We start from the raw sequence: 21,442 nt of genomic DNA on the forward strand, positions 1-21,442 counted from the left end.
TTGTCCCTCTTTATGCATTGAAAATTCGATCATCCACTGATTTCATGGCCCAAATTCGTCTTTCAACGGGAAACTAGACCGCATGGGACATGCATCAAGGAAGAACCTCCTTGACGATGGTTGGCCCATGGTTGCAGACCAGGACCGAATCAGGAAGACGGGCTGCATTCCACTTGGACTCCAATGTCATCCACTTGCCACGCCGGCCGAAGTCTGTCGTCCAAGCTGCGAGATCTGACTTCCCCCGGACATTGCACTAGTCGGAGGCGGATAGTCCCCCTACATCATGGGCGCATAGCCTGCCTGACTGGCGGCCTACAGCGACCGTCCCCACGGGTATGGTAAAAAAAACATCCCGCAACAGGGTAAAAACCGAGGCCGGTGGTTTCGGTACCTCCACCTTAGCGCAGATAGGGTATCCAGCAACCATTACTGGAAGCGTTCTGGGCCGGGGGAGTCGAGGAATGCCCGCTTCGGGAAAGAAGTGAAAAGTGGCACGGGACTGAGAGAGTCCCACATCGGACACACAGTATTACTTATGCAGGCTATACGAACGGCAATGCTTTAGTACTTTCATGATTAAGATTCTGCGGGATTTAATTATAGGATACTCGAAAGTAAGCCGAAAGAGATTATTGCTGAATCGCGACGGGACAAGGTTGTGATCCATGAGATTAGGGTTGGGTTGGTCGTGACCCGATGCAAGGGAGTCGGCATCAGCAACCACGAGTTGCGTGGCTTCCCGATGGGCGGTCGGTATTAAACCGAATTTATGTATTTGGATCGGGATGATAAGCAACCATGAAAAAAGTATTTCGTAACACCTCGTATTTGATGGGGAGAATTTTCCTGTTCATTACATTGCAATGAGCAAAATAAATGGAGCCGTTCCCTGTAATGAAGGTCCACTCATATTGGGCCCAGTTTTTTTTTTCTCCTCTTGTCCCATGGGGGTTCTTGGGCCATTCGGGGTAACCGTGAAATGACGTCAATCGCTTTTCTCCGGCCTTCCGCCCACCAGTACGGAGTAAGTACATTTGCTCTCTGAGGAAGTTGATCATCGTCCAGGGGCCAGAAAGAAAAGTCTATAGCCTCGTCCAGGAGACAAAAGAAAATGGAAGAGGTTTGCCTGATGTGCGTAATATTGCCCTGCAAGTATGATGGAAGTGCTTTTTTTTCTAGAAAACCATATCGAAGCCTGTCAAGGAAAATTTTCGCCCTAGTTTCTCTGTACCTTTATAATCCATCGCATGTCCAGTTTCTTCATTTAACTCGGGCGCTCTTTTCTACCCTTAAATCGTAAATACTTTGGATAGTGGGGGTTCCACCAGTCAACGTACCATGCAACGTCTCAGATAGTCAAAACACCGCACAGATAATCCTGATGATAATCCTGAGGTGTGACTTACTATGTAATTATACCGTAAGCTAACACAGAAAGCACCGAGAATGATAAAGAAGACCGAGGATCATCATTGCCACAGAGCGGTTATCTCGTCATACGTTACCATCATAGCAGCCAGGTTATGACTGGCGGTTGATACCGCCACATACGTGATGCAGCGAATAGACACAAAGTAGCATCTGAGATACACTCATTGGAAGAATAGTAATCTGATCGTCCCGAGCACTATACTGTTATGCATGTAGCTTACTGCGCAGTATAAAAGTCGCGTGACATACGATTGACTTCATGTACAACCAGAACACTCAGTGTGTATTTGTACATCGGTTTCTATTTACGTTAGTCATGAGTACGATTTCGGTGAGAACAAGCATAGCTAGCCAAGGATTCCGGGTAACCTGGGCGCTGCTGGATTCAAGCTAAGGGAATTAAGTGGCCTCTGTTCGGTCAGCCAAGGCCGGATGCCAAGTGATCCCATGGAAGAGCTAGTATTCCTCCCCTGTCTGGGCAGGGCCGAAGGAAAGTTTGCGGCTTTAATGAGTGAAAACAGAGTTGCGTCGCGGTTCGAGAATGAACCCTATCGCTTCGACATGTTCGTATAATCTTCGACTATATTATTCCCTCAGCTTCTAGAATTTTCATGGAAAAGTGCCCGACACGGCACGGGCGATGCTGATCAGACTCAGCTTATGCATAGGAGGACAACTTTATCCATCATGGATACCTGGTTCTGTGCCCTTATTTGTAGAAGGTTCATGTACATTCCAATGCATCACGTGGGACGCCTCCAGGCATGACAGTTTGGTTTGGAGATTCAGGCTCCAAATGATCGACGCTTTCATCCGGCTGTTTTCGGGATTTAATTGGCAGACTGCCTATACCAATCTCGGCCTAGACTCAAGCTCGTGACCCGTTACCGTCTGAAACGGGGCTTGACCGCCTGCCGCATGGGCACTCCGCCTTTCCAACTGCATCTACTTGGCACCAACTGACTGTCATCAGTGTTGTTTTGTTACTTGGACTATTGACATTCTCTTGGTTCCTGACAACTCGATCGATCCTCGGTTCTCAGGCAAAAGCCTATAGTTTTGATCTTTATTCCCTCGATCGCCTTCTTTGATCGGCCTGTTGGAGGAGAATGTGCCCCGATATCAACTCTCTGTCCCCGTCGCGTTCCTCTTCTGCTTCCCCGCGTCAAGTACGGAATCTCCCCACTTCTTCTGACAGCCAGCAGCATTCTTCGTCCGGGTTCTCCCCTGCATCGGCCACCATGAGTAATAACAACAACAATAATAATCAGAACAGCCATCACCATACCCCGGAGGCCCCTCGTCGGTCATCCCGTAGCTCTCGTGCGGGCGTGCCGGGCCCAGAGCGACGCCGGTCCACTGCCGGTGCCAACTTTAACCTGAATAATAATGAGCCGACTGGAGACTCCATGGCCCCGTCCGACCACCGCTCCTCACTAGGTCCTCATGGACTTCGGACGTCTAGCCCATCGAGTCTCGGAGGCAGCCCGATCATTGCGACCGGGGACCCGCATCACCAACGTGCCCCCTCGTTGGGTGAGCTGCATCAAGAACTGGAGCAGGAACAAGAAGCCCAAGTGGTATGATCCCGACTGCCACCGTATCATTTCCGTGGCGGTTAAATTGCCACCCTCTTGTCGATACATGATAACTAATCTGGATCCCGGTCAGAACCGACTCTTGCATATGATCCGAACCCAACAAACTCAACTGCAGCAATTACAGCAGCAGCAACAGGGTTCCCAGGGCACGGCCATCGACGATTCGGACCGCTCTGCGTTTCCTACTATCCCACCTGTCTCAGCTAGCGGTAGTCGAACATCAACTCAGTTTCCCTCATCGCTATCCAGCCGCCGACCCTCACGGCCGTCGAGCCAGGCGGCGTCGCCTAGTCTCCGACCGCTGTCCGATGCACCCCGCGGGCCGGAGGGACCTGAGTGGATCGCGGGCACCAGTGAGAGCCCGGCACGACGGAGCAGCCGCGACGAAGGTGCGTTCTACCAGGCCGAAGCCGCAATGCTTGCGAGAGAGAACCAAATTTTGCGACAGCGCATCCGGGATTTAGGTGAGTGTTTTTTTTTAAAGTTTTTACTAGTCATGTTTCGCACCCACCCGGACCTGGTTAACCAGAGAACAAAGAACGCCAGGTGAGTGAGTTGACTACTTCGCCCACTGGGGGTGGTGTGCGGTCGGGCGAGATCGCCGCCTCTCCTGCCACAGAAGGCGGCGCAACTGCCGATCCCCATGCGACTGTTGGAGTCAGATCGACCAGTGAATCCACAGATAAGACCTGATTGGACAAATGTAATGCCTGCATTCGAGGACGGAGTATTTCACGGTATGCTTCTCCAGATTTCAAGACGATCAATACGGAGTACATATCTCTTACAGCGGGCAACCGCAGTTCAAGGTTATATGCATTGTCTACCTTTCTGAGCCGGCTCCCGCTTTGGTCGTATGTGTGCCATCTCAAGTTTGTCTATACGAACTAGCGATCCGAGCGCGAGCCTGCAGTCACCCCACCGGATATGAACAATCATCACACCTAATCACAATAACTTTAGGGCACAATTTCTGACTGTAGGGCTAGGAGGCCCCAACCTTGAGGCGTCAGCATTGGCGGCTTACACCGAGACACTATTGTATTGTGCATATTGGGCGCCCAAGATGGCCAAAGCCGTTATAAGAGGCGTTTGCTAATTTAATAATAACAACTCCTTTCTTTCTCTTCTCGTATCCCTTCTTTATCACAGAACTACACCGATTATTAAGAGGCGCAACGATCCGAACCGGGCAAAGGTAGCTAGAGGATTGCCCGCAATCTCCACCCAATGTGAATAGATTATATTTTCGAAGACACAACAGGCACAACACATATCCCGCAGTCTTGCCAACCCCTAGGAAGAAAATTCCCATCATGAATACACCATCGGCTCTCAACATATACCACATTTCTCTACATCGAATTTCTCGACACTATTAACTCTACCCCTTGCCTAAATTCCAGTCACGCCTCCTTAGCTTCATCGTAAAGCCCATACCCCGAATGTTTAATCAAGATACTCACTAGCCAGATGTCTTCAAACTACAGTCCCACTGCCCAATGACCCTTGACAAACTACTGCGCCTTCTACAGCTAGTCTCTCTCAAAATAGTAACTGTTACTCAATCAACGACAAGATAATTTTCTTTAGATATCACAAGACACTCTTTGTCAAGAAAACACATGGTAGCCCCGAAGTTGATGTTAAATAGCAAACTGGCAGACACAGCAATACGGCGCCATTACTAACGATTCACCTGGATCATTGCCCGCAATCACATTTGCTCCCTACTACTAGTAATCTCTTCCTTCCCACCGTCCAGTTGCACGCTTGTTCGATCATTTCTTCGTTTGGCCATCTGTAGTCATTATAGCTTTGTCCACGACACGTCTTTTCCTCGGTCTACGATCGTCTATATTTACATATTCCATAACATATACGTTCACATCCCGACTAGACATAGCACGTCTCTTCAGAGACAGATATTCAAAATCAGCACATACCAGACATGATCACATCTATATATGGTAGACAAAAGATCTAACATCTTCAGCTCATTCAGACATCATGTTTCACGACGAGCCTGAGGGATATACACCAACATAGAGCACGGTCGCCGGTACGTCGAACTCCGGTCCTTAAAACAAGGTGCACATTACTTCGATGGCCTCGGAATACTTGCATCTAGATATCCTTATCGATATCGAGGGTGCGATGTCCCATCCATTCTGGACCTGAGCGCCCTGCAACTACATGTTCTCTCCAGGCCCCAGAACATTGAGTCGGCTTATTTAGATACGATATCACCGGAGAATTGTGCTCCTAGCAATGCATGGAAGTCGGTGTGGTGCCGGTAGGTTGGAGACAGATGTGATCTAGTTCAGCATTTCTCTCTATGGCCTCACTCGAGGTCTTCATAAGGTATTCTTGGAAAACTTCTCGATAGCTAAGGAATCTAATCCATTCCTTAAGAATTTAAACGACGACATCAACGTCTCCATGGCCTAACCAGTCCTTCCTTCATCTTTACGGCGACCACGAAACACTCACACTATATATATATATATATATAGAACAAGTCGAGGAGGAGAAAGAAAGAAACACACAACAGCCCCGACAGCAGTAGTATCCAAGACTACATTGAAAATCAAGCCATAGCTGTGGAACTGATTTTGCGAGCTCTCACTGCGGCAGCCGCAACTCCTCCGTTTGGCGTTGGCCAGCTTGCACTGGGGGAGCTCAGATTACGCGCAAATGACAATGATCATCAGCTAGGTCCAAGGAGAACTAGTTTTCGCCTAGGTCAGTAATGAACAAGGCACCAAACGCTGCCAAAATCGGAGCATCCTAAGGCACCAAGTCGTTGTTTTCCAGGTTGTCACTCCATGAGTTCGACGGAGCGCTTCAGTATCTTTGCCTAATATCCGGAGGCAGAGTCGCCCCACACCGCGTTTGGGGTGTTGAAAGCGCGTGCTGGCCAACGAACTACTAACCCAGAGACGGACTAAAATGGATTCCAAATCAATTATCCTCCGGTCATCGGCTTGTTCCTTATGTGTCGTGCTCGTGCGACGCTAAAGTCCAGGAGAAAAAAGATCATTAGTGAGCAATACCTGTTAGGTACTAGTAGGTAGCCACCTTACTTTTAAAGGGTTATCATCACGTATACCTAGAGAGGTGGCGGGCTAATCCTTGGAGGATTCTTTTCTTATAAACGGTCTCTTTCTCCCTCTTTCTCTCTCTAGTAAGTGTCATGGCGGGCTCCGGTATATAGTTATATAAGGTGCGGTTCAGGCGATCTCAGACCTAGGGTCTGAGAGGTATGATAACCTTTTGGCCCAGTTGGGAACGGACTTGCTTGGACACCCGTTCTCATAAGAACCCTCGGTAATTAGACTCAAAGTTATATAAGGGGATACTATAATCTCCATTAAGTATATATTCTAGTCTCTAGAGAAGGGTGGGATACGGGGACCGTCTGTTTGCTTGCTATATCACTAAAGATGGGGTTATACAATAGAGTTTTTATATCCCATAGATCAGAGAGGTTAGTTTAAGGCCGCTTATTATAGCCAAGAAAGCGAAACGCGATCCCCTCAAGGTAATCAATGTCACCAAGCTGTCTAGTGTAAGAGATATTAGGTATTAGTCTGCACTGGATCAGTGTCTATCAAGGGACTTAGAGGGAGGAGAAAGCTGCAGCTGACAGGTCCAACCAAATAGTAAGAAGTATCATGGATAATCCACCACTAACACAGGTATTGCAGAATAAGATTCTAGAATTGCCACTTGGACCGTGACTGGATTCTGTAGGAGGCTAGAACTGTTGGGCAGATTGCCAGATTGTCTACTTTGAAGATTGTAACTAGTTTGATATCAGAGAAGCTTCTCGATACCACCTGCCAAAAATATGTACTGCACAAAAGCTCTGTTATTCACTGTCATTTAACGCTGTTGGACAATAGGCTATCAATCCAGTCATATCTTCGCATTTCCCCCTCTTTTGTCCAATTTCTGTGCCGAAGGGATGATCTGTGCAGCATGTTGACTAATGGCAATTAAGTCCATGGTCTCATCACACAAAAGAACTTCCATATCCATTCTTCCATCCACAATGCGCTTGACCTCACTGCGCAAGTAGAGCCATCGAACACCGCCCGGTGGGAGATTTCTTTTCACCTCAGTCGAAATAGACAACGCTACGTTAACAGTCTCCGTGATAGGCTCCTTCGACCCATCCAGCTCCAGCTCCCTCCAGTTCGGTTTTCCTTGGATCCGAGCAAGCCTTTGGGCCGCCGCGAATTCGAGCGTCGCAGCAACACTACCCATGGGTAAGCGCTTCGTTCGTGGGAAAAAGTTCTCCTGCACTGGGAGGCTCATATCTATCGCAAACTGGATCATCTCTGTAGTCCATCGTGCTTTATCCTCGTCTTTCTGCACTGCACAGGATCCGCGAGGGAGGCAGTCCCAGCCAGGCAGGATCCATTGCTCTGTGAATTTGATATCCGAGGGCCAAGACTTCGGTATGAAGTTTCGGACATAGGAGTGACCACGTCGAAATCCATGGGGATGAAACGCAGTCTGGTAGGATGTCCACTCAGGGTCACCGTCCCTTTCGAGCACGGATAAATCAACTCGACGGGGGGTCGGCTGCCAGCCGGTCCGGAGACTGATGCCTGGCAATTTAAAGTCACAGAGCCTGGAATTACATTAGTACTTATGTGGAAGTAAGTCCAGTGGGATGGATAGGGAGGGGTTCTCTCCCACCATAGATCTGCCGATGCTGCAATCTTCCCGGATTGAAACGTCTCCACGCGTAATGTGGATCATGCTTTCCCGAGACTCACTTCGCGCAACTGCATCTGGACGGGCTTAGATGCAATAATCGGACGATAGAATTGAACCAACGCGGTTCGAATATTGGATTGCGTTCGCAGTGTCTCATGCTTCGAAGCATGGACGACGGCGTATTTCGCCATCAAACATGCCACATAGCCCCCGCAGCTGACTGTCTTTTATTATTAGTTCCGGTGGGCTGAATATTTTCACCTTGTAAAATACGAACCTGCGCCAAATGCAATATCCGTGGGGAGTTCTAGAGAAACATGGTCTCCCGAAGTGTGATTTTCAGCGCAGAACTCCGGTAGGTGGTATAGCCTCTGAACAGGTAGTTTCAACTATAAGGCAGCACGAGGCAAGGATTACGGGGCATTTCGGGACTAGACGGGGTTAAGAACACTGATACATAAGCCTCTGGTAGCCCGCACTCATGACGATCTCTCTTGCACACACACCATCCGTTTGCTCCTAGGACATGCGGAACAAAGGTTTGATCTGACAAAAGAAATCTTTAACCCTGGCCAGTCGGTTCTTGATGGCGATACCTACAAGCCGCCTCAAGGCCTGGCGGAGTAAGACACAGTCACTGCAGTGATGTTTAATGTTGAGAAAGATATAAACACAAGGGTCAACTCAGGGCAGATGATAGTAAAATGGATTGCATGGAGCTCTACTCCATAACCAAGATAGTATTCTTGTTCTATATCGATATTCAACACGGGTGAAGTCTTATCTTAAGATAGCCATGGCAAATGTCATCCACTTAAGAACAAGTGGGAGGATTCCACATAGCCTGCTTCATCATGTCCTTGAGTTTCTCACCGTCGATACGGTTCACATAGGTGATGTTGCGCACGCCCGGTGGCTTAAGCATGGTCTGGTAGACATGAATGTTTCCGTAATTAGGGCTCCCATAAGAGATATCGACGTCGATATAGGCTACAGATCAGTTAGTAACTTCGTCCTTTGTTGAACAATACGGAACCCAGACACTCCACTGACCAGTAGTGGTGTTAATAGCAAGAGACCGGTCAACCATGAGGGCGGCTGCAGTTTCATCCCAGAAAGGAAACTCAGTGCCATAGTGGTCATGGAAGAGTGTGGTATACTCATTCTTGACTGTGTAGACCTCATCGAGGTAGTCCTGCGTCGACTGTACCTGATTGGCCACGTTTCCAGCAATGACAATATCGGGGAACTCTGCATTGAGAGCAATTTTCGCAGCTTCCGGGTCGATCATCAGGTTGATCTGTAGTTGATGTTACTGGCTTCGTTCTTGGAATAGTAAGTCAGTGTACCTACATCGGAGTTTATGTCCGCCTGCAAATAATCACCCGTAACCTGATACATGTTCACATCCACGTATCCTCCCATGATGACCAGTTCTTTGGCCAGGGAGGCGAAATTGGGATCCATTCGCACTGCCAAGGCAATGTTGGTCAACGCTCCGCCAGAGTAGATGGAGACTTGATGCGGATATTTGTGGACCATCTCAACCATGAAATTGGCGGCAGACGTGGAGTGGTCGATCTTAGTCGTGGGGAATCCCTCAACAAAAGCGCCCTTGACGATCCGGTTCGGATCACCTGATGTTGGGTCATTACCGAGTGCTTCTGCCGTTGCATTCTCTGAAGCGAAAGCGCCCTCCCAGGGAAGTTTGCCGTGCACGCTTTCCCATGCCTGGAAGCGCTCTGGTGTATTGATCAGGGGATAGGTAGCGCCCGCATAGACTGGGATGCAGCTGAGGTTTCCGACCTCGAGGTTGGCTAGCGCATGATATGCGCATTGACGCTGCCACGAATTGGCCGTGTCTAGAAAAGTGTTAAAAGCAGTGGCCGGTACCGCATAAGAAAACATAAGGAGCTCACCGGAGACTAATCCCAGAACGTGGACGTCGTTCTTGAGCGCGATCAAGAATGGAAGAAAGCTAATCGCCCCCCAGTCGTTATCCAGGATAGCATATCTTTTTTCGGGTTGGCTACTGACGGGTGAACACAGGGCCAGAGAAAGAAAGAATAACGATGAAAGAGAGCGAATCGGCCACATCTTCGCAGAAGCCGCGTTTGAGTCTCAGGTACGAAGTTGCATCGTTTCTCCGCATGGCGGCTCGGTTTGCATTTATATGCTTGGTACTTGCGGTGGTGGGTTAGACTCAATCAACTAGACTACTCCTCACTGAAGTTCGGCCATTCTCCTGGCCATCACCTTATCGTGCACCATAGCGCCTATCGGTTTTTCATCACCACACGATAGTCTTTTGTTGGCTATGACCTTAACGGAAAGGAAAGGTGGGTATAGATAACGATCAGCGTCCACATTTCCCATGCGGGTAGGTGTTTGCGATTCAAGTTTTTCTCAAGTAATAAGCAGATGTCTTCTCCCAGAACTTGATGGCCAAATAGAGCCAATGTAGAGAGCATCATGGTGGTGTCCTATCGAAAGTTTAATTCCATAAAGAATATCCCACCCGTCTGGCCTTGAATTCGATCGTAGTAAGGCGTAATGGTATCATAGCATATGTCCCAGAGCGAGATTCGGAGGCGTGAGACTGGAAGAGATAAGACTGCCGATAACCATATTAAATTCGGCAGTTCCTTATCTTCATTGTAGGAATTACCGACAACGGTAAGTGCAATATCACGCTAAAAAAAAAAGGCTCGGAGTTATTATATAGTCATTGGTTCCACTGCTTCTTGTCCCGAGAACTGAAAGCTTAGCGAATATGGCAAGCTTGGAAAACATGAGGTCCAGATGCTCGTGTTTAATATAAAGATATCAAGAAACTTGAACGGTTTTATAGGGAACGGACATCACTATAATGTCGAACAGGCTTCATTCAGATCTGAGTGGTGTATGGAAAACACTGTCAATATAAAAACAGGGTTCGGGGGGACCTGCGATCAACAAGGCCTCCCCACCACCCATGGGAAATACTGGGTATCATTTTTAACTCGAGCAGGAGAAGCAAAGAAGGGCGTCGGTGAAGCCAAAAGAAAAGTAATGCAAAGGAAGGGGAAGAGAAGGAAACGCAGGTGAAAAGCGATGGCAGAGATTTTGAATTACCAACAGGGCAAAGGGCTGTAATGGCAAATGCAATAGAGAAGAGAAAAAAAAAAAAATAAACAAAAATCCGAAGAGTAAGATAGGGCGCCGTTACCAAAGACTCCACTGGACCTGCTAAAGAATCCATCAAAAGCAAAAGAAGGAAAAAGAGAAGGAAGAAGATCAGCTAAACAACCACAATGCTAGGGGAGATCACTCTCTGACATAACCCAAAATAAAGTAACCTTCGCTTTTCCCATGCAAAATGAAACTGGTAGTACCCAGTCGGCTGAAAATTTTCGCAGCAAAAGATGCAATGTAGAAAAGGTGACGAAAGAGTTGAACTAAAAACGACCGGAACAAGACTATAAAAAGCGTTCAATGGCGTAAAAGAGCGACATGGAATACATTTCATCCCTCCGCATCTTCTTCGGTCGAGTGACTCCTGGAAGAAGTCGGGGATGGCTTCTGACTCATATTAGCAGTTGAAGAAGAAGGGACATGAATATCGAGATTACGAACCGAGGGCGCTCCTGTGTTCAAGTTTCCATTTTCTTTCCCGCTGCTGTCGGTCTCCGTTTCAGTGCTTTCACAGCCTTTTGTTCGAGAATGCAAAGCCCGTAGCGTAAGCCCGAGTTCCCGCTCCAGCTCTTTTTGAGAGGGCAGATTATCCTTCGTCCCATTAAGTTTCTTTCTGTAAGCTCGCAGTGTACGGCAGACTTGTTCGGTAGACATGTTAAGACTGCCAAACTCAGTCTTTCCGCCGTACCTACTACGGGATCGGACGTCTAGTGGTGAGCGGTGATTGTTGTGGCTCAAGTGGCTGGTCTTTTTCGCGGGGGTTGACTTGGGACTGGGAGGTGATGGTGTCCTACGCGACCTCTCTAGACGCGAGCTGGAGCGTGCTGATGCTGGTGTCGGCGTCCGTGGTGTGGCGTCTACATTCTTGGCCGATGAGGGCGCAAGAGAAAGTTTTGACAGTTTGCGTATGAGCGGTGGAGATTGCTCGCGCATTGGTGTAGAGGCCCCTGTCCCATGTTCATGTCGAAATTCGGCAAGTTCATTCTTAGATAAGATCTTCCGTATAGGAGGTCTGGAAAGGGCCATCTCCTTTGGACCCTCGTCTTCCTCTTTTGACGTGGTTCTTGTGATATCTTGGGCTTGGAGGGGCTGCACCGAAATGTTCCACATCATGACAACACCGTCAATACCTGAGCTTATCAAGGTGCGTACGACGGTTCCGTTGGACGGACCAGGGCTCCTTTCCAGCAACTGCACGTCACTGACACCCTCGGTATGGCCGAATTCACCAGTGAGCAATACACCACGGTCCAAGTCATACACACGTATCGACTTATCAGTGCTGGCCACTCCTATTAATAGCTTGGGACTGTGTCCCAAGATTCCCCCAGCTACTGTCAATGCACCCATTACCACCGCATCATTTGAATCGGAATCGACAGCTCGGATAGAATTCAGATGGCGACCGGACGGTATCTCATATTGGTGTACACATCGGTCTGCGGTGGATATGACAAGGACGTCTGCGTCATCTGCGGACAAGGTCATAGACACCGGGGACGATTTTAATGTTATGACTTTGGAGATCATGTAAGCTATAGAAACACCGCCATCGGCCTCTCGGGTCACACGCTCCCTGATTAGCACTGTGCGATCAGCAGAGCATGAGAGAAGGTTTTCCCCATCGTTAATAAAAAGAACCTGTCCCACAGCGCCTACGTGGTCATCCATCGTTTGGACTAACTGTAGGCTGTCTTCTGTTATTTGAAAAAGCTGAACCATGCGGTCACGACCGCAAGTGGCAATGAGACAAGAGTCGGAAGCTGCGTTCAACGCAATATCAGTGACTTCGGCTCCATGAGCTCGAACTTGATCCATGCACTTCCAAGACTGTCCTTCTAGCACTCGTAACACACCGAATTTATCGCCAGAAACGAACAGATCCATCCCATTGCTGGTCCTCACTACCCTCAATTCATTTGAGGCTTCTTCATCTACACCCGGAACTTCCTCCAAAGGGATAACATGAGAAGCCCGGCACTTGCCATGAGTGTCCCAGAAGTTCACTGTGCCCCTACATGACCACGTGAAAAAGTCGGCCTCGAGGTCATTCGGTACTTTCAATGGGCCGATCCCAAGCACCGCATCTTGATGAGCAGGCATGGTAGTCTCCACATGGCCCTGTTCATCCTCCATGGCATCAAATGGGTAGATATGGATGGCTCTGGTCGTATCAACTGTAACCACGTGGGTTGTTAGGGATCCCATGCATGTGATAGCAGGCCCCCTACATTTCTGTTCATCGGAGGGAATTTCGGAAAGGCCGGGCGACAAGGGAGCAGAAGATGATTGTAGAACCTGAATTGGGAACCTCTGCATTCGCCTGCCTCGACCGCCAACCCATACACAGGAGCGATCCGAGTCCACCATTAAGGAGGTAATGCTGAAACCCACGTTCTCCACCAGAGTTATTTTCTGGGAGCCCTCTGCGTCACTGAGAAAACACAGTGCACCCGTATCCGTGCCTACCACTGCTTCATGATCAGAAACCATTGCCACGCTTGTAAACGTGCTCTCAGCTAAAGATCCCAGTAAACAGTTTCTTCCAGAAAGCGCTCGCGGAGCAAAACTAGGCGAACTAGGGGCGGATTCTATGTTGTGACGAGTCTTCGTAGGCGATGCTGGTCTAGCTTCTGGCAGTCTCCAGACTTTGACATGTCGAACTCCCACCCTATATATGATTTAGTCCACATATCATGTTATCGATTGTCTGGAAAGGCCTACGTGATCAAAGTTTGGCCCATGAAACACATGTCCCTTATCGAAGACGTGCATTTGTTGGTTAAATGGAGCTTTGCCGCTCCGCTTTTCAGACTGACCGACCAAACAAACAGAAAGCCGTCATTGGTGTCACCAAGCGTAGCCAGGTACTGGGAGTCACTGCTAAAAGCAAGCCCGCGGACCCCGAAGGTATGGTCAGTAAGAATGGATAGTGGAACATCGGAAGGGGCGTCTTTTGCAGTTGAGTAGATCAAGACTCTGGGGCCATATCCAGTCTAGAAGAAGATCAGCAAACCCTATACTGTTGATCGGGTTGGGGGTTTGCGCCACGCACCTCACCCACGGCAAGGAATCTCCCATTTGGGCTAATTGAGACGCTTGTGACTGCTTTTACTCTTTCTCGTGAAGACCAGGCACGGCTGCTGTTACTTTCTGCCAATTCATTCGCCGGGGAGCCATTGAGAATGGCGCTATGCGCTGTGGACTTGACGCCCGATAATGGCCTGGTGCGAGTGTCGGGTGTGCTTGGAGGGGTGGATTGATGGTAGAATGAACTGACGGGATGGACGCTCGAGGCGGAGGGGCGTGCTCGGAAGAAGCGTTGATTCACATTGCCCGCCTCGTCTAATTCAGCTAGGATGGCTGCTGAACCGGCGCAAAGGGCAAACGACTTGCTTTGATCGTGACTGGAAAATCCATGGGGAGAAGTTGTAGTCGTACCGATCACGGTCTGTAGGGATAAGGTCGCCTGGTGTTGTGGTGCCTTGTTTGGAGTCCGCGGGGGTCTTAAACCTGGAGAATTGGTGGGAGTGATTCGGAGGGACGAGCCTGCGCCAACTGCTTTGTTTTTCACATTCAATGAATTGTACGCCATGACCATTTCAGCTGAATCTGGTCACAATTATTCAAGAACTTTATGGAGAAAAGCTCGAGTCTCAAACGTATATCTCGACTAGAGTTTTGCTCGCACTTTCGGGTGACAGCTTTAACAAGCTATTTCGGTGCCATTCAGTGATTCGCAACCGGGAGAAGCTGAGGGGAAAAACAAATAGATAAGAATATGTCTTCTTGCTTTGCAGTGGCAAGCCTCTAGATTATAGTAATGATAGACTGAACTCGGCAGGAGAGGCGTTTTGTGGGTGACAGCATTAATGTGGGAGGGGTGAAGGAATGGCCGAGCTCGGGGAGCCCTGAGAGAAGCTCAGTCGATGTGGACCGGGTATAAAGGAGCGACCAATAGGTTGTGATGGGAAGGGAGAAAGAGTGAGGGAAAGAAAATATAAAAGAGAGAACTAGCAAAAGAATGAGAGAATGAAGGTAGAAAGTGAAGGTAACATGAATGGAAGGAGAGAGCACAACTGTGTCTGTCTGTCAGTAAACAAGATGTGTTTGCGGCATTCCAACGGGCGGAGAAAATCCCAAGGAAACCAACTTACGAGACGAATGACGAAGGAATAAATGAATAAATGAAAGATTGGCGAACCTCTCTCAGCCCTTAACCCTTGGCGCAGAGAGAGGATCTGACAGAGGGAAAGAGACAAACCTTTTAGCTCTCAAGCTAAGGGTATCTTAAGATCCATCAACTAAAAGGGAGATCATTTACTTGAACGAGAGCTTCCTTTTGTTCTTTATTTGGGAGTTGATAACCCTAAACTCCTTTGGGCGAGCGCCGCCGATTTTAAGTTTATTTGGAAAGAAGCAAATTAAATGAAGGGTCACCTCCATACATACGGGAAATCCTCCGGGAGGGAGGGGGAAATTGGCCAATTTTGAACCCAGGTCGGAAAATGAAAAACAAAAAAGAAATACCACAAAAGAGACGCAAAAAAAAAAAAAAAGGAGCATGTTTGACTGGGCACCAAGCGGTTGAACTCCCCTTGTGGGTCAGTCACAGAGCACCAAGTGGTCTAGTCTTCTAGTTAGTCTCATATCGGATGTGGAGATGCCAATCATTCTTCCTAAAATGGTAATCCAGCGAATCCTTAAACAAAGCCCCCGTTCGAATCTTCGAATATAAAAGGGGACAGAGAATCCTTTCCACCATAGGCCATGCCAACACCTCAGCGCGTCTCTGGGACAAGGACAGCCGGTGGATGGTGATAGGGGACAGAAGACGTAGCTATATGTGCACTGTAGTACAGCTGAACCGCAGCTGTATAAACACCTGGCAAGTGCTTGATAGTGTTGGGTTTTCGAGTATTGAATACTGGCGAGCTTAGAATAGGATCATTTCTCTCAGCTCACCTATAGCAAGGAACTATATCCACAGCGCCGAACTAGAGAAATATAGATTTCAGGGTATCACGGCAGAAAGTGATTGATGTTATGGATGAATTAAGGACTAGAGTCCTTGGTTAGACCTCCACAGAGCTCCATTTGTGAATCACATACATTGCCCTTGCGTTTATCAGAGGGCTTGGGCTTAGTTTTCTGTGACAGCATCATTGAGGGCTCCTTTTGTATTTACCTAAGTAACATATTCTTTCCCCAAAATCCAACGTCATTCTTATCGCTTTCCGATAAGGTCACGTGGTTACTGCTGTCGCCTGAGGTGGAAACTGTTCTGGATCTTTTCCAGATTCCTCTGCTATCGAATTTCTTCCCGTCAAAGATCGGCAACATTCTCACTTTGCTTCTCTATAGTTGTTTGAAGAGGCTTGGCCATGGCAGCCTTCTGTGCTAGCTCTGCTAGACTAGCTCTACCTACACTTCTCCGCAACGTTTATCGCTCCGAATTTGCCTCTGAGCTTCATTCCTCCCGTCTCATCTCTTTGCGCCGGGCGCCTCACTCCCATCAGCGTTGTAACAATGGCCGGGGTTTTGCTTCCCTCTCGAGGCTACTTGCCTCCCAACCAGGATCGCATGCGAATTCACAACCGCCTTCGCAGCCGGCCATTACAGAATCAAGTTCAGAACAACTAGATGCCGCTGAAGATGGCTCTGTTAGTGGAGCTTCTGAAAAGGATGCAGCAGTCCATCGTGATCGACGGGACCCAAACAAACCTGCAAGAAAGGCGAAGAAGACGAAGTTTTCCTCATCACAAGCAGAACCCGATGCAAACTCCAACAAATCCTCTCGCGATAAGAAACATGAGCGCAGTGACCGAACCTTCCCGGATTACAAACCCAAGAAGAAAAAGGAGAACTGGCAAATTCAGAAAGATGCCTTGAAGAAGAAATTCAAGGACGGATGGAACCCATCAAAAAAGCTTTCGCCCGACGCTCTTGAGGGTATTCGCCACTTACATGCCGTTGCTCCGGACAAGTTTACGACTCCTGTTCTTGCCGAGCAATTCCAGGTATCTCCAGAAGCTATTAGGCGTATTCTGAAAAGCAAATGGCGTCCTTCTGAAACGGAAATGGAGGATCGGCGCAAGCGATGGGAAAAGCGACATGATCGAATCTGGAGTCATCTATCGGAGCTGGGTCTCCGACCGAAAACAAAACGCACAGAGGCCTTAGATGATTCAAATATACTGTATGGTAAGGGTGAAGAAGGCAACAAACCATCGGAGTAATCTGTTGTTGTGTTTTAGAGAATCATGAAAGCATGGTGCATATTGGAGAGACATATATACTGCTAATAGTACATAAGAACACCCGAAATTACGTTGTTACTGCTTCTCTTTTATTATCTTCCCCCCTCCCTTTTCTTTCTTTTGTTTTTGTTCTTCTTCTTCTTCTTCCATTTTCTCCTTACCCCTTGGTCTTTTGAAATCGCCAGCATTGTGCAGAAACCCTGAGTTACAGAGTACTTAGTCCATAATTAATGTGTCCCCTTTTGTGGAGATTTGTTTTACCAAGTGGTTCTTCTGTATCACGTAAAACAAGCCCTATTTTTTTTATTCCATGCTACGGCTATGCAACAAAAGAAAAAAGTAAAAAGATAAAATAAGTGTCATCCGGAGCATTTCATAAACTCTTGTCTTATCAACCCCAACCGAGACGACTAAAAGAGATGGAAAAGTCTCCGGTGGACTAGAAACGACGCTAACTCTAAAGTGTCTTACCCTGGACGGTTACTCTCCGTTGATTTGGCCGACAAAAGTGCATGCAACGCGACTCTGGCCCGTTCATTCACGTTTTCTCTTTTCTCTCTTTTCTTTTTTCTTGTTTCGTCCTTCTTTCACTTATGATGGCTCATCCAATCTGACAGCATGCCATAGCCGGCTATTGTCAATTTGTTTTTCCCCATCTATCCTATTCATTTATCACCTCGGCGGCGTTAAACGGAGAAGAAGCGGACACCCTCTGGTGGCGGCTGTTGGTACCCACCGTTTACCCCAAGCTTCTTGCTTCCTGCTGCTTTTCTCCGCCCATATGGTCACCTTGCGACCCTCGCCATGCCGTCGGACATCCAAGTCTTTGTGAAATGGAAAGATCAGACAATATTCGCCGGTGAGGATGTGGAATGTACCATCACCTTTAAGAACGTTGCGGAGGGAAACGTGGAGAGCAACAATGGCAGGCAGCTCTCACCTCAAAGGAAATCGTCTCGGCCGGGCAGTAGCACGCCTCACTCAGACTCCTTCTTCTCCCTGAAATCGCCGAGGAATCTATTTTCCAACCCAAATCGCCGATCCTCGACGACGTTCTCCAGGAGAAGCCCATCCCATCGCGTTTCTTCATCCTTAAGTTCACCATTGGTCGGTTCCCATAGCTTTCCGCCTCCTTCGACACCTCGCAATGGCCCACCCCCCGGTCACAAGCACAAGCGATCCATTTCGATATTATCAATTGATAGCGAAGGAGGCGGGGATAGGACCCCGAAAACGTCTTCGCCCTTCACCCGCTCGAGGCCAGCCAGAGGTCATGGGCGTTCTGCGAGTTTGCAGGTGGTACCCAGGCGATTCGAAGGCTATGATGACATATTTCCCAAGGGTATGTCACTTGTTTTGGCAGTGGCGCTCGATATCTCGTAACTTGCACTGACAGTGACTGCAACCTAGGCGGGCGTCATACCACGCGGGGTGTCCCACCTCCTGAATCTTCCATGAACGCCTCTCCACAAAGTCTACGAGTTGATGTGGACGCGGCGGCCAGGGCTAGTCGCTCTAGGTCCGGTACGATGAGCCCGATTAAATCAGCCGAATCACCGCGAGGGCCTACGCGTCGACCTCAATTGCCTCCAATGGACTTCAAATTCCCACCTCCCGCGAGCGACACGAGCAATCCACGACCCGGTGCATCACCAACGATACCGGCCGGGGAGCATGGCAACGCAATAACGGTAGCAAAGTCGAATGGTAAAGAGGCCTCTGCCTTAGCTGCGCCAGGCCACTTGCCGCAGCTCACTAAGATTATGTCGACGTCGAGCTTGAGTGGCAGCCATAGAAGCAGCGGCGAATTCTACTCTGTGGGGAATAATTCCTCGGAAACTTTGCAGTCGGAATACACGAACTACTCTATGACAGTCCCACGAACACCTGTCTCTCGACACGGGCGACACATGTCCAGCGTTGACTCTGCGGCCTGGCTGCCCAACGGTCAGACGTTGCTCATGGGTTATGCCCAGATCAGTGCATCATTTACAGTGGATGGGTCACTAATCAACCAGTCGGCTTTTGAGGAAGTCAAAAGGAAAGGCGTAGTGGGTGACCAAGGGAATGCTGCCGGTATGTCCAACGGACGAAGCGCTCCAAGCAGCGACAAGAATCGTAAAGGTGGTGGTTTCTGGGGCGCTTTTAAATGGAACGCGATTGAGGAGTCCATCAGCGGTCTACTTTCCAACAATGAGCTTGATGGCCTACGCGATATGCGAGGTGTCACCTCATCACGATCGATACCGTTACTATCCACATCCCAGTCGCTTCTCTTCGTGGATCTCCGACTAGCACCCGGAGAAGAGCAATCCTACTCATTTTCCTTCACTTTGCCCCGTGGCCTCCCTGCTAGCCACAAGGGAAAGGCCATAAAAATTTCCTATAACCTCGTCATTGGCACACAACGACCAAGTGTCCGTAATGAACCCCAGCGTGTCAATCGCATTACTATACCATTTCGGGTATTTTCCGGTGTCGATGGTAAGTAGCTCCCCCTAGCTCATGATTTCCTCTCCATCGAGCGCAACTAATGTATCGTAGGTCAAGGGGATATCCTTGGCCATGACTTGATGAACCCCTATGTGCTTCTCCGAGATGAAGCTAGAGTACAGAAGGTTGGGCCGAGCCCGCCGCCATCTACCAAGACTAAGAGCATCAGCGGTACCGCGTGGAACTCAGCGCCTGAGTTCTTGGGCTATGTTGATGATATTCTCGAACAACGCTCCCAGGGCGCTCTTCTACAGCCCCCTGAGACACCTCTAGAAAAGCGCCCAAGCCTCGACCTGTCCTTGGGCCCACTGTCCTGCAAGGATGCTATTGATCTCGCGATTCTCCGAAGCAACCAGGCTCTTAACTCGTCGCGCAGCCCCAATCGATTTGAGATTGCACGCAATGGGCGTCGGATTGCCGTTGTGGTGCTCAATCGACCAGCCCATCGATTAGGAGAAACTATCATTGCTACGGTGAACTTTGCCGGTGCCGCGCTCCCCTGCTATGCGATTCGAGCCACGCTAGAGACGTCGGAGAAAGTGACCGGGCCATTAGCCGTGCGGTCGGGCGCAAGCATCCGACGTGCCACTCGAAAAGTACATGCTTCTTTCTTCGAAAACACCCTGTATTCCACGCGAGTCGTCTTTAGCCCTGCGATCCCCATCTCTGCCACTCCTACGATCCTAACCACTGGAGTCAACCATGAGTGGGAATTACGGTTTGAGTTTGTGACGCCAACCATGCACCCCGACTCTGGGGTCGGCCCGTCGGGCGCTACATTACTCGAAACCGTGCATGAAGACGACCGGGGACGGATTATGAATGCTTTAGAGAACATCGGGTGTGAGTCGTTTGAGATTGCGATCCCGCTCACGGTATATGGGGAGACGGTCCGAGAAAGACTCCCCGAGGAGAATGAAGGATACTCTATATAAATAATGTTGTGATGGGCATGGACATGCCCCAGCGGTCTCTACCTGTATGGGAGGAAGTACTGCCTACCTTCCTTAATGACTCTCATAGATATCCTCCCCATGCGTGGGGTAAATAAATGTATGTATGTTATTGGCAAGACATTGTTAACGAAGCGCAATCAAGATGGCTCGGTCTTTTTCTTTTTCTCTTTTTCTCTTTTTCTCTTTTTTCTCTTTTTTCTCTTTTTCTCTTTTTTCTCTTTTTTCTCTTTTTCTCTTTTTTCTCTTTTTCTCTTTTTTCTCTTTTTCTCTTTTTTCTCTTTTTCTCTTTTTTCTCTTTTTCTCTTTTTTCTCGTTTTTCTCGTTTTTTTATTCTCCCCTTACTGCCTCATTTAAATGCAATAATAACCATGTAAATGGACCATTACTCATTCCTAATAAATTGCAGCCATACATCCCTTGAATGTGGCTCCGTGAAAGGGCGGTGGATGTCACCGGGGCAACCCATGGATTGGCCATGACTGGTGCCTTTGGCATCCATGGAACACATGCACTTAGAGGTTCCGCTCTGGTTAAATCGTGGAGACTAAAAGGGAGCCGTGATCGATGACGGAATTGAGCTTGTGTTGATCGGAGAGCTTTCGATTGCCCACCGCTTCTTGATTTTCTTAGCCTGGAGAGCCCTCAGCCGCACCGTCACCTGATTGATTTATCGCAGTTCCTGAGCATTTTCCGTGAAAAGTGAGATTTGTCCCTCTGTCATCTCTCACTCGCTTTCCCGACGACCAGCTAACCCCTGCCTGTCTGGTTCTGGAATGTAGGCGCATTCCCGATC

At 48.7% G+C, this 21,442-nt stretch overlaps 5 protein-coding genes across 5 annotated transcripts; 3 read left to right on the forward strand and 2 right to left on the reverse strand.

The window, feature by feature from the left end:
* Positions 1-2,675: 2,675 nt before the first annotated feature.
* On the forward strand, positions 2,676-3,728 carry ABOM_006311 (uncharacterized protein; the record flags this gene model as incomplete). The annotated part of the gene is made up of 3 exons (XM_022533440.1): positions 2,676-3,014; positions 3,106-3,499; positions 3,574-3,728. 3 exons carry the CDS (start codon positions 2,676-2,678, stop codon positions 3,726-3,728), a joined length of 888 nt encoding a protein of 295 aa, XP_022389158.1.
* Positions 3,729-8,580: 4,852 nt separating this feature from the next.
* ABOM_006312 (inosine-uridine preferring nucleoside hydrolase) lies at positions 8,581-9,863 on the reverse strand (the record flags this gene model as incomplete). Its single annotated transcript, XM_022533441.1, has 4 exons — positions 8,581-8,756; positions 8,820-9,066; positions 9,120-9,628; positions 9,686-9,863. 4 exons carry the CDS (start codon positions 9,861-9,863, stop codon positions 8,581-8,583), a joined length of 1,110 nt encoding a protein of 369 aa, XP_022389170.1.
* Positions 9,864-11,270: 1,407 nt separating this feature from the next.
* Positions 11,271-14,535, reverse strand: ABOM_006313 (WD40 repeat domain-containing protein; the record flags this gene model as incomplete). Its single annotated transcript, XM_022533442.1, has 3 exons — positions 11,271-13,611; positions 13,665-13,936; positions 13,996-14,535. The coding sequence occupies 3 exons, from the start codon at positions 14,533-14,535 to the stop codon at positions 11,271-11,273; spliced, it is 3,153 nt and encodes a 1,050-aa protein (XP_022389160.1).
* Positions 14,536-16,324: 1,789 nt separating this feature from the next.
* On the forward strand, positions 16,325-17,179 carry rrg9 (mitochondrial ribosome assembly protein RRG9; the record flags this gene model as incomplete). The annotated part of the gene is made up of 1 exon (XM_022533443.1): positions 16,325-17,179. One exon carries the CDS (start codon positions 16,325-16,327, stop codon positions 17,177-17,179), a length of 855 nt encoding a protein of 284 aa, XP_022389172.1.
* An 825-nt stretch (positions 17,180-18,004) lies between these two features.
* Positions 18,005-20,628, forward strand: ABOM_006315 (putative intracellular protein transport protein (Sat1); the record flags this gene model as incomplete). The annotated part of the gene is made up of 3 exons (XM_022533444.1): positions 18,005-18,542; positions 18,611-19,684; positions 19,745-20,628. The coding sequence occupies 3 exons, from the start codon at positions 18,005-18,007 to the stop codon at positions 20,626-20,628; spliced, it is 2,496 nt and encodes an 831-aa protein (XP_022389171.1).
* Positions 20,629-21,442: the final 814 nt, after the last annotated feature.

Source organism: Aspergillus bombycis, assembly GCF_001792695.1.
Source record: "Aspergillus bombycis strain NRRL26010 chromosome Unknown contig00042, whole genome shotgun sequence".
NCBI lineage: Eukaryota > Fungi > Ascomycota > Eurotiomycetes > Eurotiales > Aspergillaceae > Aspergillus > Aspergillus bombycis.